The sequence below is a fragment of the Stegodyphus dumicola genome, chromosome 11 (genome assembly GCF_044657685.1).
Source record: "Stegodyphus dumicola isolate Sdum_Otavi_A_Nest chromosome 11, ASM4465768v1".
Taxonomy (NCBI): Eukaryota; Metazoa; Arthropoda; class Arachnida; order Araneae; family Eresidae; genus Stegodyphus; species Stegodyphus dumicola.
Window position 1 is genome coordinate 48,540,662 of NC_140778.1, and position 16,982 is coordinate 48,557,643.

General features: G+C 35.5%; 1 protein-coding gene across 2 annotated transcripts in view; it reads right to left on the reverse strand.

Moving 5' to 3' along the window:
- Positions 1-16,982, reverse strand: part of LOC118206022 (vascular endothelial growth factor receptor 1-like) — a 152,675-nt gene that overhangs the window by 2,656 nt on the left and 133,037 nt on the right. For both annotated transcript variants that reach the window (XM_085826658.1, XM_085826657.1), the window contains 5 exons: positions 12,688-12,910; positions 10,401-10,611; positions 7,590-7,712; positions 5,618-5,688; positions 3,791-3,931 (listed from right to left, as the gene is read on the reverse strand). In XM_085826658.1, the coding sequence (XP_085682784.1) occupies positions 3,791-3,931; positions 5,618-5,688; positions 7,590-7,712; positions 10,401-10,611; positions 12,688-12,910 (769 nt within the window). The remainder of the gene's footprint in view (positions 1-3,790; positions 3,932-5,617; positions 5,689-7,589; positions 7,713-10,400; positions 10,612-12,687; positions 12,911-16,982) is intronic.

The following is a 16,982-nucleotide window of genomic DNA, read 5'->3' on the forward strand; positions in this document are numbered from 1 at the left end:
AAAAAAAATTAAATATTGATACCGTGCTAATCTTAAATACAAAGTAAATATAATAAAAATAAAAGAAATACAAAATCTGAAAGTTTTCAGATTTCATATTGCGTCCATAGGGGCTTATTTTAGTTTTGAGTGTTACCTTAATTTATTAATTATCATGTTCTTCGCACTTAAACCATAAAACTCAATTCAACAGCAATATTGCGAAATAATTTAAAAGCAGCATATCTTAAAAATTTCCCATACACAGTCTCGCGCGCTGGAGATAATTTTTCTTCCGTACAGTGTTGCCATTGCTCGCTTTAATTGTTGAGTTTCTTAATCAAGAACTCAGAAATGATTTACAAAGTTGTAGAGATATTACGATTTTTTGGAGGCCGGAGAGATGAAAGATTAGCAACCACCTTCGCCGGGAATCGAACCACGGGCCTCTGGATACCGGCTCAGTGTGCAGAACCACTACCCCACGAAGGCACGCTAGGAAGGTGGGAGAAATACCTTATATACTTCCCCTTTTAAAGGGAGACTGGGGTTTTTAGAAGACTCAATCGCCAAATCCTGGGTGTGGAGAGTCATCATACACAACCCTTTTAGTTCGGGCGCCAATGAAGAGACATTAGAATTTTTTGGAAGCAGACGAGATGAAAAATTAGGAACTGCCTCCGCCGGGAATCGAACCACGGACCTCTGGATACCGGCCCAGTGTGCAGAACCACCACACCACGAAGGCACGCTAGGAAGGTGGGAGAAATACCTTATAAAGTATGAAATGGTTAATAAAACAAACTCCAAACTTGGTTTTCCAGATGCCCATATTCGGGTGGAAACATACGTTATTCAAAATTTGATGGCTCTAGGTACCTTTGTTTTATCACATTGCGAAACACATGCTTACATTCATGCAGATTCTTCATTATTTAATTTCTTTAAATATAACACAGGGCGACAATGTTTGGTGGCAACAAATTCAAAAGTGAAACGCCACAAAATGCCGAAATGAAATTTAACAGCTGTGTTGAGCTAAGGTCCTCTGGGCTAATGATTAAAAAAAATCTGAATGCTTCCAGATTTTATATTACTTCCAAAGCGATGGGTTTTTTTTTTTTTTTTTTTTTTTTTTTTTTTTTTTTTTTTCACGATTGATTCAAAATGGTATTTGAAAAGGGATACAGATATTAAAAGTCCTTCGATGCAAAATGCCGTTAGATACTGTTACGTCTTTGCGATGCTAGGCTGTACATAACACCAGTAAGCAATGTAAAGAAACCTTCCGCATAAGATAGCCGTGATTGAAGATGCACGCGATATTAATATTAATGGAACGTTTTGAAATCGTTGAGTTTTTTAATCAAAAGTTCTTAAAAGTTTTACAAAATACGAAATAGATAATAAAACAATTTCGAAATTCTAAATTTGGGCTTCCAGATGCCCATATTCGAGTGGAGGACTACGTTATTCAAAATTTGATGTCTCTAGGTACAGTTGCTTTTTCGCAATGCGAGTAACATAGATACATTCATGCAGATTCTTCATTATTTAATTTTTTAAAATATAATGTAGGGCTCTAACATTTTGTGGCAACAATTTGAAAAGTGATTCAGACTTTTATGGTGAACCAACGCAAAATGCCTAAACGGAATTAGTAGCCCTTCTGGGCTAACGCCTATTATAGTTAAAAATATAAGTAATAAATTATGTATTAATAAATTCATAAAATACTGCTGCATACATACGGGTTTTGAATACCTAGATTGAATGCACACGTAACCGATAAATATAATACATAAATTATATATTAATAAATTAATAAAATACTGCTGCATGCATATGGGACGGAATGCTCACTAAACCATGCTTAAATTATTTTATCAAAAGAAGCACTTCACAATTCTCTAAATTCCCAGCAAAATAGTTGTACACCTCTTTAGAGTTTCACAGAGTACAATCAGTACTTGCATCTACACTAAGAATGTGAAACAACATAATGCAAAGCTCATCTAAAAGGCGAAGCTGTTATTGATATCTCAGTACTCTAAATTCAGATCTGAACTAACAACTTACAAACTGGTGCTCTCTCCGGCTTTATGTAGTTTCTGCCCGGGTGCCAAGAAATCTCTAGCAGTTCTCGAAATTTATCGAGACATTGAGGCCTGATACGGTTACAGTTTCGCAGCGGATCAATTACAGTCATTCATTACAATAAAAACCCTCTACATTTAAAAAGGGAGTGGACCAAAATATCGCCAAATGGTTGCCATGTTTTGACGACTTTTGCCATTTCTCGCTAAATTTGGAGACAAAAATTAGTCGCCAACTCCATCGCCAGCTTGGCGATATCTCGCCATTGAGAGAGACAGCTTTTTACGCAAATTTGAATAAACTGTATTCTTACTTTTCCGGTAAAGTTTCGCTTGTTGAGATTTTCGTGTTACATTATACAAAATAATATTGGAATTTTACACGTAATTTCACTAAAATTACTTGATATGTACAGAATTCGTAAGAATACAATAAAAAAAAAAAAAAGATTACTGAGGTTTTACTCGGGTATGGTATTTAATGCATTGAAAGGAAGAAAAATATTTGTCAAACAGCTTATTGGAAATAATAGATTAAATAATTCTTTTCAAAAAATTCATGAACGTGGATAATATAAGCGTGGGGCGTTCATGATAAATAAAAACTAATGGCTGATACATGGACAATCTAATTAAATTGAAGATTATTAGGCCATAAATATAGGCTCTGTGGTATTTGGGTAATTGAAGTGATAGTGGTCGGGATCTCCGATCATTCCACAAACACATTAATCATTATCACATAGGAAGAACCGATTCTTCTTCTTTTTTTAATGCTACACGTATTTTGTAAATTTCTTTCTTTTCGTAGGATGTCATTCAATGAACATCATCCTATCTCGCCAATTTAGCCAGATAGCTATTTACTCTGTGTTAAATATACTTCACTGCATTCTTATTTTTCAAGCAGAGCTTAATCTGATTCAAGCATTTCATGTTACATTAAATATAAAGTACTACAGTTCACTCACAATTCCACTAAAACAATTTGCATATATACAGAATTCGTAAAGCGCTGATAGTGAAAGCATTTAAATTCTACTCTAAAGGTTCTACACTGAAAATTTCAATTCTGTTCTAAAGATATAATTAAGACGGCCCCATCTAACGGTTTTAGTAAGAAGTTATGTTTGCTTTGTTATTAGTTACGTCTTTTCTCGGAAAATTATCAAATACGTTGACCGATTTCTTCACCGATTTCAAAATTTTAGCGAAAGAAATTTGCTCTAGAAATTCTACACTTTTCCGAAGAGTAAAAGAACGTGGTGTCATCTAACGGTTTTAGTAGGAACTGATAACGGAAGGCAACAACAGCTATGCGAACCTAAAATGAGTGACATGATTTCAAAATTGAAATTGAAGAAATATTAATATTTATTTTCGTAAAAACGTAGCCATTCTTTGATTAGAATGCAGGACATCCACTGATAGCTGAACGCAATAAGGGCGACCTGAAATTAAGAGAAGCAAGATGGGCTTCATGAGTGCGCACATCTAATATACCGTCCTGAGTGTGCACCCTGCGCAGTGGTTTTTTTTAAATCTTTATATAGACAGAAACCTACCACTTGGCCAAGTGTGCCAGAGCTCATTAACATCGGAATGAAAGTGTAGATCTGTACAAAAGACAGACATACGAACACTCTTCTTTATTAACATACATTTAAGTAAGCAAATTTAAAATATCTTTAGAAAATAATATCCAGTCTACTCACATTTCATCTGGACAAAATTCTGGTTTTCCCATCCTGTATCCAGCTTTTAGTTTCTTGTAGAATTCTTCGTCTATTTCAATTCCAGGATATGGGTTGCCACCCAGAGTAAAAAATTCCCACATGAGAATTCCGAATGACCACCTGTTGATAGTGTTAGTTGGAAACGATTATTTTGTTAACACAAAATAATTTATTCATTTTTAACCTGCTGTTTAACATATCGCATAACGTATTTCACGTGAACACTTTAGCTGTAACTGTCCACAGCTATTTTGATAATATTAACTGACTATATTCATACATGCTTAGCAATGGTTTAATGGTAATGAAATTAATCTAATGTCAGACTTCAAATAAGTGAAATTTTGAAAGCTTTGCATTAGATTCATAACTGAAAAGCTCTCGGAGGTTCATGTGGGTAACAAATCACCAGACTGAGATCACTATAATACGAGGACTGTTCAAAAAAGAACGGACGTTTGTTGTTTTTGTTTTATTGATAAAGACATAAATTTTCAACCATTATCCCCTTCAAACTATTACCTTCCAGTGTCAACACACCGTTGACTGGTTTCTTCGCTGGCTTACAGTGTTGTCGTCGTAAACTCCTGAATTTTCTCTATGGACTTGAAACGCTCTTGCAAAGTGGTTTTAATTTGAGAAAACAAAAACACCTCATGAGACAAAGTCGAGATATATGGATTGGTGTAGAACAACGAAAATGGGATATTTTTGTCTGATTATTGGTAACAAGGGACGATGCATGAGCTGGAACGTTGTCATGTTGCACAACATCTCTCAATCGTGTTCGAATTCTCTAGTAGACCTACTTGTTTTTGTCTGAACTCGTGCCACAAATTCTTACTTCACTTTGAAAATGCAATAAGTTGTCTGCTGACGTGAAATGTGAAGTCCTTCGATCTTCGTCCATCGAACTTCTGCTCTACAAATAAAGTGTTGACATACATCACAGTACAGCGTTCAGGTTCCGCAGTCATTTCTGTGTGTTAAGTATTCGGAATGATTCCCTGAATAGTTTCACCTGTTTTGAGCAAAATGTCGAACAGATGCATGTAATAATAATTTTCCATAGTCAAGAATACACTTAAATTTCTGTGTGTCTTTTTCATTTTTAATGGCGATGGTCTCTTATTTGAAAGTACGTGGAATTAAATCCACAGCCCCGTAGTTAAGTTGTTTTTCCCGCCTTTTCTACACGTACAGTTATAGAATGTTCTGGATATATTTAAAGCGAACTGGATTGGCTGACGAGGCTGACGTCATTTCTTGGATGTTCCGCCTTTCCAGAAGCTATAAAAGGACTCGCAAAGGAATATCGGGGGCTTTTTCTTAAATGTCACGATGCAGTAAACTTTATACAAAAAGTTATTAGTAATTCTTTTTTATTTACTCCGGAGATCAGATTTTTGTAATTGCTATTTCCCCTGAAATATAACAAATGGATCCTGTTTTTTAAACTTATCGTCTGATAATTTAAGCTACGACTACATCTATGATTCTTCGCCAATCTATTTATTCCGGACAAAAGCTGGTACATCACATGCATTCTTTCCCCAATATTTTCATTTTTGTTTTTCCACTACTCCGAGAAGGCAGTCTATGTCCGACTTCAATCAAATAGAACTTACTTAATAAAGAACGCCTAAATCGGAAAGGTAATATGTTTGTAAGATGTGCCGGTAGTTGCGCACAGTTGCCGAAGCACGCCATCTGCGGTCATTGACGCGCAATTTAAAATGCTCGATCTTTTTCTAACAGTCCTCGTATACGAAAGCTGCTAATAAAGTAATCAAAGAGGCAACTTACACATCGCTTTTTGTAGTAAATATATGATCCCAGATAGATTCAATAGCCATCCACTTTATAGGAAGTGGACCCTGAAATGAAAATACATCATTTGAGTAAACCGCAAGAAACTCTCAGTTAAAAGCAGAATATTTAAATAACGTTCTTTCTATACAATGAATTTAACACCAGAACGTTAAGAAGGAAAAAATAATCTGAGTTAAAATAAAACACCGAATAGCGCTTATTGGAGATTCCAAGGCAAGAAGAATCAGCATTTTAATGAAATTCTCTTTACAGATCTTTATTTTTCTTTAAACAAAATTTGCAGTGACCCCATTTCGGCCATGAACCCGTGGGGTATATGCAGGATTCCTCGTAGTTTAAATCGCAATTGCCAAGCCAAGAAAGCCTTAAAAGTTCTTCCAAAGAGTATAAACTACATGTTATGATAAAAGAAAACATACAAGGAGTGATGGAAAAAACGAGACTGTGTAGCTTGAAGAAAGAGTGGAGTTGGCAACAACTGTTTAGGTGACGTCCTCCCACACACTTCCTCTATCCATGCGGCCAGTTTCGACTTAACCCATCACACCAGTTGGGAGTACTGCGTCATTGAGTGAACATGTGCAACTGGATTCTGCCAGGAAAAGTGTCTAACGTAAAAACCGAACAGCGAATCAACATCAAGTTTCTTGTGAAACTTCAGATATCAGTCACGGAAACATTTGAAATGTTAACTGAAGCTTACGGAGATGAAACGTTGCCTCGTCCACGTGTGATTAAATGGCATAAACGGTTTTCAGAGTGGAGGAACAAAGCACGTATATCAAAATCAATATTTAAGGCAATATTAATTGGCTTCTTCGACATTAACGGAACTGTAAAGCGCCGTTCCCACTGGGTTTTATCTGAGCTAACGGAGTCAGTTCCCTGTGTCGACTAGCTCCGCTGTGCCTGCAGTTCAGATTTTTCAACTTGCTGCTCTATGGAAAAAAATTGGTTTTGGGGATGGGTCGACTACGTTAGTTGTGTTCGTTAGCTCAGATAAACCCCAGTGGGAACGGGCCTTTTGGGTTGAGTGAGTTCCCACTGGCCAGACTGTGAATCAACACTACTATACTGAAGTACTAAAAAGAATTCGTGAAAAAAATTATGGAAAAAATGGCCACATTTGTGAAGTGATGGATGGCTGTTGCACCAGGACAATGCACCCGCTCACACGGTCCTATCTGTTAAGCAGTTTCTGACCGACAAAAACATTAATGTGATGGGGCGTCTACATTATTCACCTGGTTTGGCTCCATGCGTTTATTTTTTATTTCCTAAAGTTAAATCTTGTTGAAAGGGAAGCCTTTTTACCTCAGTTAAAGATGTTTAGAACGGAGAATCTTCTGAAGGACCTTCCAAAAACCTCGTTCCAGAACTGTTGCCAGCAATGGCAGCACCGAATGCAAAAGTGTAAGAATGCTAAGAGGGACTACTTTGAAAGTGATAATGTCATGGAAAACTGATTCTATAAATACAATGAATTATTGGACCTCGTTTTCGTGTCACACCTCGTAAATGCACAGGTCTGTTGACAAAAAATTCTATTTTCAATTTTGTGTATCTAAAATACTTCAAAAACATCTTCCGTTCGCGAATTATATTTTCTAGAAGCATTTCACATTCATAGAATTTTTCAGTTCTACTCAAGAATCCCAATTCCGATGCGTCTTTACACTCACCTTTTAAAAAAATTATTTCATACAGGTTTTCATTTTTTATCAATGGATGGTCAGTAGCTGTACTTTATTCTGTTCATTGTTATTGCCTAAGCACAGCTTTTATTTTGTTATTTGCACTCCTGCAGCTGAAGAATATTCTGCATTTAAGCCTATGAAACTAGTCTTATATATATTTTAATATAACGACGATTCTTGCTGTTTTAGAATCTCTAATAAGGAAAAGAAAAATTATTCATTTCAAAATGAAAGCTAGACTTATTTACATCTCCTTTCTTGATGTAATTTTCATACTTGTAGCAGTCCTTCGCTAAGCCAAAATCGCAAATCTTTACTATCTTGCCATCAGCTAAAAGAACATTCCTTGCTGCGAGATCCCTGTGGATAAGCTGTAAGAAAAAAATGATCTTACTATTAACTCAAGCTGCAATAGGTACTCTTTAATGTCGTCACGTTTGTCTACGACTTTTTTGATAACTTAAAATATGCTACTAGAAAAAATTTGCTTCAATACCGCAATGGAAGTTTTGACTCTTTTAACATAAATTTAACTAGAAACCTTTAAAGAATGTGCCAACATTTTACTGAAAAAATTGAAAAATTTTCTTCATCAGCTGCTCGTAATACTTCTGTAAGTTTTTTAACCGATGTTTTACCTCTTATCTTAATATTCAAAAATCGTGTGTGAAGAGAAAGTGACAATGAAAAAGTAATAATTAGATACAAAAGCAACTTTAGTTCCGAGTAGATGTTTTCAGGGAATTTTCTTTGGACCTGGGTCATATCGCCCTATACATAGATTTATTCAAAATCTACCTCAAACTCAGGCTGCTGTTTCACATCGAAGTCACCCAAAACGCCCGTGCAATCAGACATCGGCAGGGCACCCAAAAGCCAGCGTCCCTTTCCTACCTGGTGCTTTTCCCCAACCACGTTAGTGCGTGACTCATTGGTTTCGGGAATAAGTAAATAGCATGCGAATCATTCTTTTCAAGCGATTAAAAGTAGCTCAATTATTTGGATTCACATTCCCAGTCTTTTGTCTAGCGTTTGTATAGTTTCACCTTTATATAGGATCGGAAATGCTAGCATGAATAGCGTCGTCTTTAGCTATTCATGTGAAACCACGCAAAGATTCCAAGGCAGAACAATTTTACTTAACTAGGTTATTGTTAATGCTATAACAATTATGGGTTAACCTTCGGATTATGGTAACTTGGGGATTTTTGGAGAAAATTTGGCGACCAACCCTGCTACAGCAACCTGCTAGTTTTTTTGGACGCCATTTTGTTTTCACGAAGTAAAGGCATGGTTTTTTTTAACTCAATATTTTTTCCAACAATCTGCTAGCCGAATTACTCTTATGCTAGAACTTTTATGCAACAAAAGTGCTTAATCATGACGAAGATTAGGTGCGAAATTGGGAAAAAGTGCAGAATCGCTTGCCACGTTTTTAAGAATTGCACATACACGGTATCCATGTACACGTCGACCTATTTTCACTTAAAAGAACATCCCAGAATTGCACAAAAATAGCATTGCGCACACTCTTGACTTTATCCATGTACACTGCTAAAGTCCTAGCTAGTAACCTTTATCGCCTTACCAAAATGTCGCCAAACTACCTGTTACCATATTCCAAAAATTAGCCCAATTATGCTATATAATAGGTTATTGTTAATGCTCAACAAATAACCAATAATCGTATATAGCGTTTTAGATGTTTGAGAGAAATACATTTTGGCCTGTAACGATACGAACGCGTTGTATAGTAATTGACTGGAACCAATCTGTTTGGTGTCTAAGTCCCTTAAGTGGAGACATTTCACTGTAAGTTGACAACTTTTATATTCTATTTTGACTCTATCTGGGGACTTTACTTCAGTTCAAACAATTTATTTTACAGTATTTTGATCATATTAACCGAAATGTTGATCCCTGTGAGGGATGTATTTTCCACGTTTTCGTATACAAACGGGCGGAACTTCGGTAACCCGATAACATTATTCGAAAGATAGCATCGATCACGATCACATTATGCCACCTCTACTGTAGTTACTTTGATACTTGGCCAGCATACTAGCCTGCAGCAGGTAATAGTTTTCCCTATTCCTACCAGTTACTGAGAGAGTTCCAACCTGTTATGTAATCGTAAAGAAAATTCTCCGTAAGACGTAAGTACCTGACTAGGAGAGAACAGTTTGAAGCGCTTTGCTTCTAAAATGAAGACCGGAGAGGTGTGGAGACTGGTCGGTGTCGATTCTGCTAGTCTCTCAAAACTCACGCATTTGCAAACACAGAATATCAAGCTGAATAATAAGAGCAGTAGGGAATTCTGCTTTCTCACTGCTCAGCTTGATTATTCAGTGTAGTACGCAGCAAATGACCAGAGTATGGCGTAAAAGATTCCTCAGGAATGCCATACTCCAAGATTTCTGCGAATACTTTAGTTAACGTAAGTATAAAATTATAAAATGGTTCGCAATTTACCAGTTTGCTGCCCGGCGAGCTCTCTTTCATTTTATGAAACAGTACACATGACTTGCATTAGAGTGGATATTCTGAGCTAGGAAAGGATGCTCCAGCGGCTTTACAAGGTCACTGAGCCGCAGCGCTAAATGTCTAGCTCAATTAATGTAATGTATTTTAATGTTAATATTACTACGTATCTTGAGCAGAATGTAGGTTTCTATTAAAGGAATAATATTATGATAGGACCAGTTTATCCGTGACTACTTTCCATTTACTATATTCTTGCTCTAGCAGGGTTCTCCGAAAGTTAAATTATTCGCACAATTTTCTCCTCTTGATTTTGCGTCCATGAAATTAGTTAAAGGGGGGATGCGCAAGGAAATACAGTAATAGCAATAATAATAATGCAATAATAAGAACTTGTACAATTTGAAAACATGTTCTTAAACATATTAAGAAGTCCCTGATTGCTGAACATATTAAATTTACACATTTTACGAAATCTCTCCCGGCTGATTTTGTACATTTCATAACTTATTTTTAAGTGCTTTTAAAATTCTTTTTGTTTAAAACTGAACAAATATGAACAATTAAATAGAGCCTACTTTTCGAGAAGCCAGATAATCCATCCCTCGTGCGCACTGGAATGCATAACACAGAAGATCAGAAGTCGTAATGACGTGATCATGACTATCTATTCTATCATAATTGCGGAATGCGGTGCTTGAGCCAGACGAGCAGGTGGTAGAACAGCTAGCAGTCCGACCTCTTGAAGAAACTTTCGAGTCGTTACTAGAGACTTTATACACCTTCGGCCTGCAGAAGAGAAGAATTATTTGCTATGCGGCCTTTCGTTTAAACAGGTATGATAATATTAATATTGTCTTTTACTGTATGCTGGAATGAATTGATTATATAAAATATTATAAAGTTTTCTTGATGTTCTAATATGCTGGAATGAATGAATTATATGAAAGACTGGGACGTTTTCTTGCTGTTCTAATATACTGGAATGAAAGGATTACATGAAAGATTGAGACGTTTTCTTGCTGTCATAATATACTGAACTGAATGGAATACATGAGAAGTTTTGACGTTTTCTTGCTGTTCTAATATGCTGCAATGAATCAATTACATGAAGCATTGTGACGTTTTCTTGACTTTAATATGTTGGAATGAATGGATTACATGAAAGATAGTGGGGTTCTTGCTGTTCTAATATGCTGAAAGGAATGGATTACATAAAGATTGTGACTTTTTCTTGCTGTTCTAATACGCCGGAATGAATGGATCACATTAAAGATTGTGACGTTTTCTTGCTGCTCTAATATGCTGGAATGAATGAATTACACGAAAGATTGTGACGTTTTCTTGCTGGAGTGAATGGATTACATAAAAGATTGTGACGTTTTCGTGCTGGTCTAATACGTCAGGATGAATGAATTCCATGAAAGATTGTGATGATTTTTGCTTGTCTAATATGCCGGAATGAATGGATTGCATGAAAAGTTGTGAAATTTTCTGAATGTTCTAATATGATGGAATGAATGGATTACATGGATGATTTTGACGTTTCTTAGTGTTTTAATCTTATCGAGGAATGTTATCAGAAGAATTGACTTAACAAAATGCTAACTCCGTGAACTGATTCACTTTAACTGCATTTTGAGGTACCCCCTCTGGGATTTCAGTCAGGAGAATTCCTGGGAAGTACTGGTTAGGATCTGTAATTAGGCAGTCTCAAATTTGGGGGCACAGACTTCATAGGAATAGAACCATTGTACATTCAATGGTTGGTTCAGGCTCGGCAGGAACCGTACTGGTACTATCTTGTTCGTTCCCAGGGCTGTGGTTCTCCACTAAATAGTACATGGTGGCTGTGGTCTAAGCGGGTATGGTTCTGCTAATGCGCCACCACTACAGTAAACATTACAGTTAAGACACTGCCACTGCATTACAGTAAGAACACCGTTCAAGATTACACTGTATGGTTCCCCACTGCATTACAGTTAAGAACACCGTTCACGACTGGAGTGGTGCCTGGATCGCAAAGGTGTCTCTGCCTAACTTTTGAGCTTCACAACTGGAATGGTGACCCTTGTTGCAGGCAGTCTTCGTTCAATTTGTCAAGCATGGGGGCACTGAGCCCCCATGCTTGCCAAACTGTGAGGGCTGCGCCCACACTGACCGTCTTCGGTGGATGGTTGTTAATCCATATTAAGGGCGATTACTTGCCTAAGTAATAAGGCCTCCGACTGAGTGAAATTGTAGGTTTGAGTCTCCCTAAATCCTCCTTCCTACACGGAATTAGCATTAAAAATTCTAGAATAAAATGTTTCCAAAAGTTGGGAAAGGATAATTATTAAACTCTCTTTTAACATGCAAGGATAACTGTTCTAAATCTATATTCTAGGTTCTATCTCTAAATCTATATATATAGGTATAATCTATACTCTAGGTTCTCTATTTACAAGTATATTCTAGGTTTTTCCTTAAAATGGGAATGGAACTTTCCTGACACACTTCCAACAGCAGCGTCGTTCTTTTTCCGCGAATCTGACAATTGCTCCCTTAGCAAAGGCAATGAATTCGTGAATGAATAGCAGATTTATGTTTCTGGCAAGCTTTAATCAAGAGCTGTCTGGGATTTGTAAAAATGTTACCACTCCTTTTTTTTGGAAACGCTGTTCATTCGCTTAATAAAGTGAATCAGTTCCGGATCGGTTCGTACAACTTTAACACTGCGTGGCTTCTTACAGTGGTTACTTGGAAGGAGACAAAAAGGTACTGATATTTTAAATTAATACAAATCTATAAAAATTTAGTCTATAATGTATGCTTTGATGGACATGGTAGTGTTAGAAGGTGCAAAACAACACGGTTTTTCTTCACCTGTAATTAGGATTATCCACTGCAAAAATTGCTGAAGAGCGAGCAGTATCAAACTTAACTTCACTCTCTACCAGTTCTAGATTATCCGTAATGTAATCAGTCATCGTCGGTATCACTTTTCCAGTGTGTTCATCCAGTTCATTGATGAATTTGTCTCTGTGACGGAGAAGGTAGTTGCGTAGATTTCCGTAACGGCAGTATTCCACGATTACATAAACTTCACCTGGAAAACAGAAGTGCTTCGGTTATATTTTTGAAATATTTTCATCATTAATAGTAATTATAACGGTAAAAATATTACTATGAAGTTATGTTAGGCGTGGCTTAATGTTCTCATGTTAGTCCACGACTATTTTGATAACCTTAATAGAATAACAATTTTAAACAATTAGAAAAAGTAATGTTCGAAACAACACTGGAATATAACTAACTTAATATAAATTAAAATTACATTATAATTCTCTTCTCAGGACCGAAAAGTTTTGAATATAAAAATGCTAGACTAAAATTGTTTTCTAGCAAAAATTAAGTAAAGAGTAAAGATATAATTTGAAAATTGTACAATGAAATATCTTTATTTTTTTGTCATAAAACCGAGGTTACTTTGAAGGAAATGACAAGGTATTCATATTTAATTGAATTCAATTCGAGTTCAGAGTTCGTCGGGGACCAGGCCAAACTCAATAAAATTTGTTTTAGTTATATGAAAAGATTTCAAAGATGTTCCGTTATTTTGTGTGTGGTTTCAAAAAGTTCTTTTTTGAATTTTTTAATCGAATCTTGTTCAAAATCATTCCCAGATTCATTCTTTGCGTCGCTGTATTATAATTAATTCTCGGGTAAACACCAGTTATTAAAATTGCTTTTGTGCTTAATATCTAATGATTAATAAATTATACCCATTTGTTTTTGTTTAAGTTTAATTCAATCCAAATGTATATAGAAATAGTTATTTCCGCCGTGTTTTAATTAAAAAAATTGCAAACATTTGTTCATGATTTTTTTATAACATTTCAGGAAATTATTTGACCAATGATGTATTTTTAAAACTAATCTTCAACGGGCATCCCTCAATGGAAGAAAACATGCAATATCAAATTTAAAATCAAGCAAAAAGTAAAAAAGTAACTTCAAATCGTAGATGTTTCCAGATAATGTTCTTTTCATTTAAAAAAAAAAAAAAAAAAAAAAAAAAAAAAAAAAAAAAAACGAAGAAGAGGGACCTGTGTCTAGCTGTCCTCAAAACTGCTTCGGACTAAGATTGCTTTTTGCCTAGTTTTAATGGTTAACTGAAATCGGAAACAAGCTAATTTTGCTATCCTTGGCGACATTTCTCTGTCAATTGCCACATTTTATAATCTGTTTTGACCTTATTTGACGAATTTATCTTTAGCTCCGACGATTTAAAAAAATTTATTCCGTAATATTTTATCATATTAACCGAATTGCGGATCACATTAAGACATGAATTTTCCATGCTTTCTTAAAGAAACCGGCGGAACTTCGGAAATTCGATATTAATATCCGGATGCTGTTGTTGTTACTAATCTCACTTATCTGACAAAGCTCAGCACCAAGCCCACGACACTCAAGGAGTAATATATGGCAAGGAGTAATATGAGTCTGTCCTTACCAAGAGCTTTGAGTACTATATAGATGATAGCCCAGCTCACGCTCAGCTCTGTCTCCAGTTTTGAGGGGGAGCACCCTGGAGGGGGCAAAAGATCCGAGGGTTTTCCACCCGTCTTTCCCTACCTCCAACCTCTCGAGTGGACTCGCCCAATATCCCGAACCAGGACCCTTCGATACGGTGGTCGAGTCACTAACCATTATCCAGGTTCCGGTCAGTATATCCGGTCAGTAACCGAATGACATCATTAACAATAACGACATATATAATAACTTTTATAACAATAGCCTTATTCTACTCTTCTGTTCTTTGAAAACACTAATAAAACAGAATGTTTTGAAATGTAACGGCATGTCCGAGAGTTCCAACGAAATACTTTTCATTTTTAGCACAAAGAAACCTCGGTTCACGAGCGTAATCCTTTCATAAATGCCTTTCACAAACAGAAATATTCGTAAATCGAAACAATTTCCCCCTTAAGAAGTAATGTCAAATAAACTCTTTCGATCCTAAACCACATAGGATTGCTTATTTAAAATTTTACAACAGTATATTATTTCAAAAGTACATGACCGCAAACGATAGAAATCATTAAATATAGAAAAAACGATAAACAAACCATTAAGGAGTTTTAATTTTATTATATCTACGTATGTTATTATATCTACGTACGTGAGTTGAGTCATCAAGTCATGCATGTATCAGAAAATTAATTTCTTATTGCAAATACGTCAGAGGAGGTAGGGATAAAAGCAGACATCTGAAAATATATTAGTAATTAATTTGTCTAACCTGCATAAGGACCGATGTTACAATTCTCTGGCAAAATTTCATACATGAGATTGTCGGGAAATTTAGCTGCAGACGGATCAAGGTCACGGACCTTATAAGAGATAAACTAACCAAATAGGCGCAGCGGGTGTTCCCACATGTCTGGAAGAAGGAGTAAGGAAGATCTGGTTTTCTTTAACACTGAAACCTAAGGCGTTTGTATCACATAACTGTTTTTTATTATTAAAAGTGATACGTTGTATAAGTGATCAGATTATGAAAGTCACAGTTTTCGCAAATAAGTTTTAATGTATCTCATGAAAGCACTTTTTAATGAATTTTGTGCACTTTTTTCAAGCGTAACTCTTGCATAAACATTTTTACTTTGATAAAACGGTAAAAAATCTAAGCAGAAAATTTATGAACTTAATTTTGTGTACAAATAAAGCAAAATTAAATAAGAATGATAGTACATGATGGTTTGAAATAAATCAGGTAAAGTTAAACATGATCTGATAATTTTTCTCAATTTTAAGAGCATATTCAGACAGTTGTTTTTAAATTATTATAACATTACAAAATGGTTATTTATTTGATTATATGATCATTAATTATTAGCAGTACAGGATGATCATAAGATGATTATTTATTTTAATAATTTATAGGACTTTTCTGAGTGTAGTGAAAGGTAAAATAAATTCGCAGTAAATAAAAAAAAATCATATGCAGAACAAAGAATAAATTAAAAAATCATCTCTATAAAATACTAGCACTATTAATTATTACAATTAAATACAATTTTTAACACTAGAATAAATGTATAAAAACTATTAAAATGTTAAAAGTGTTTATCACTATGATGTATTATGAAATGCAATAGAAACAAAACTCCTTTGAGGAATGTTATGCTATAATATTTACGTGTAATTTAAAAAAAGTAGCAGAACAATTAAAAATTTTAAACAAAAACTTTCAAGAATTCATTTTTAGGCATTTTAGTATTTTTTTACTTATTGACACCAATAAAAAGCATAAAAATTGTAAGTGAAAATTGTTTGTTTGATTTTTTTGGTTAGCTCAGATTTGAAATAATATTTTCTAAATGAAGTAGTTAAAAATTTTTTTACAGCATAGAAAAAAGCTAAAAAATGTACACGCTTGAAAGTATGCAACAGCTTTATAATTATTTGGAACCTTAATTATGCTTAATAAACATGCTAAATTTTTATAAATCAACGAGAAAAATATCTAAAAATTCTTACTTGTGAAATGAGGAGCTATCACCAGTTTTTTCGAGCTGCAATAGCCAACTGTTGTAAAGTTTCTATGAATCCTCCCTACTCCTCCGGATGTGATCAAAAGGACAGCCGGGAGGGAATATGTCAGACGAAGCAGAAAACCCATTTGGGTTAGTTTATTTATTAAGCGCTGTTGTTCACATTAGGTTTAATCTGAGCTAACGTAGACATCTGACACAAGCGGCGCTGCTCCAAAACCGGTTTTTCTTCATAGAGGAGCGAATCGAAAAATTTGAACTTAAGTATAAAGGGCCGTTCAGACTGGGGTTTATCTGAGCTAACGGAATCTGTTCCATGTGTCGACTAGCTCCGCTGTGTCTGCAGTTCAGATTTTTCAACTTGCTGCTCTGTGGGGAAAAATTGGTTTTGGAGATAGGTCAGCTATGTCAGTTGTGTTCGTTAGCTCAGATAAACCCCAGTGGAAACGGAGATAATTGGCGTAGCCAAACCATCTCCAAAACCAGTTTTCCACATAGCTCAGCGAATTGAAAAAGTTGAACTGCACGTATAGCGGAGCTAGTCGACACATGGAACTGACTCTGTTAGCTCAGATAAACCCCAGTCTGAACGGCCCTTGATGGAGCTACTTGACATAT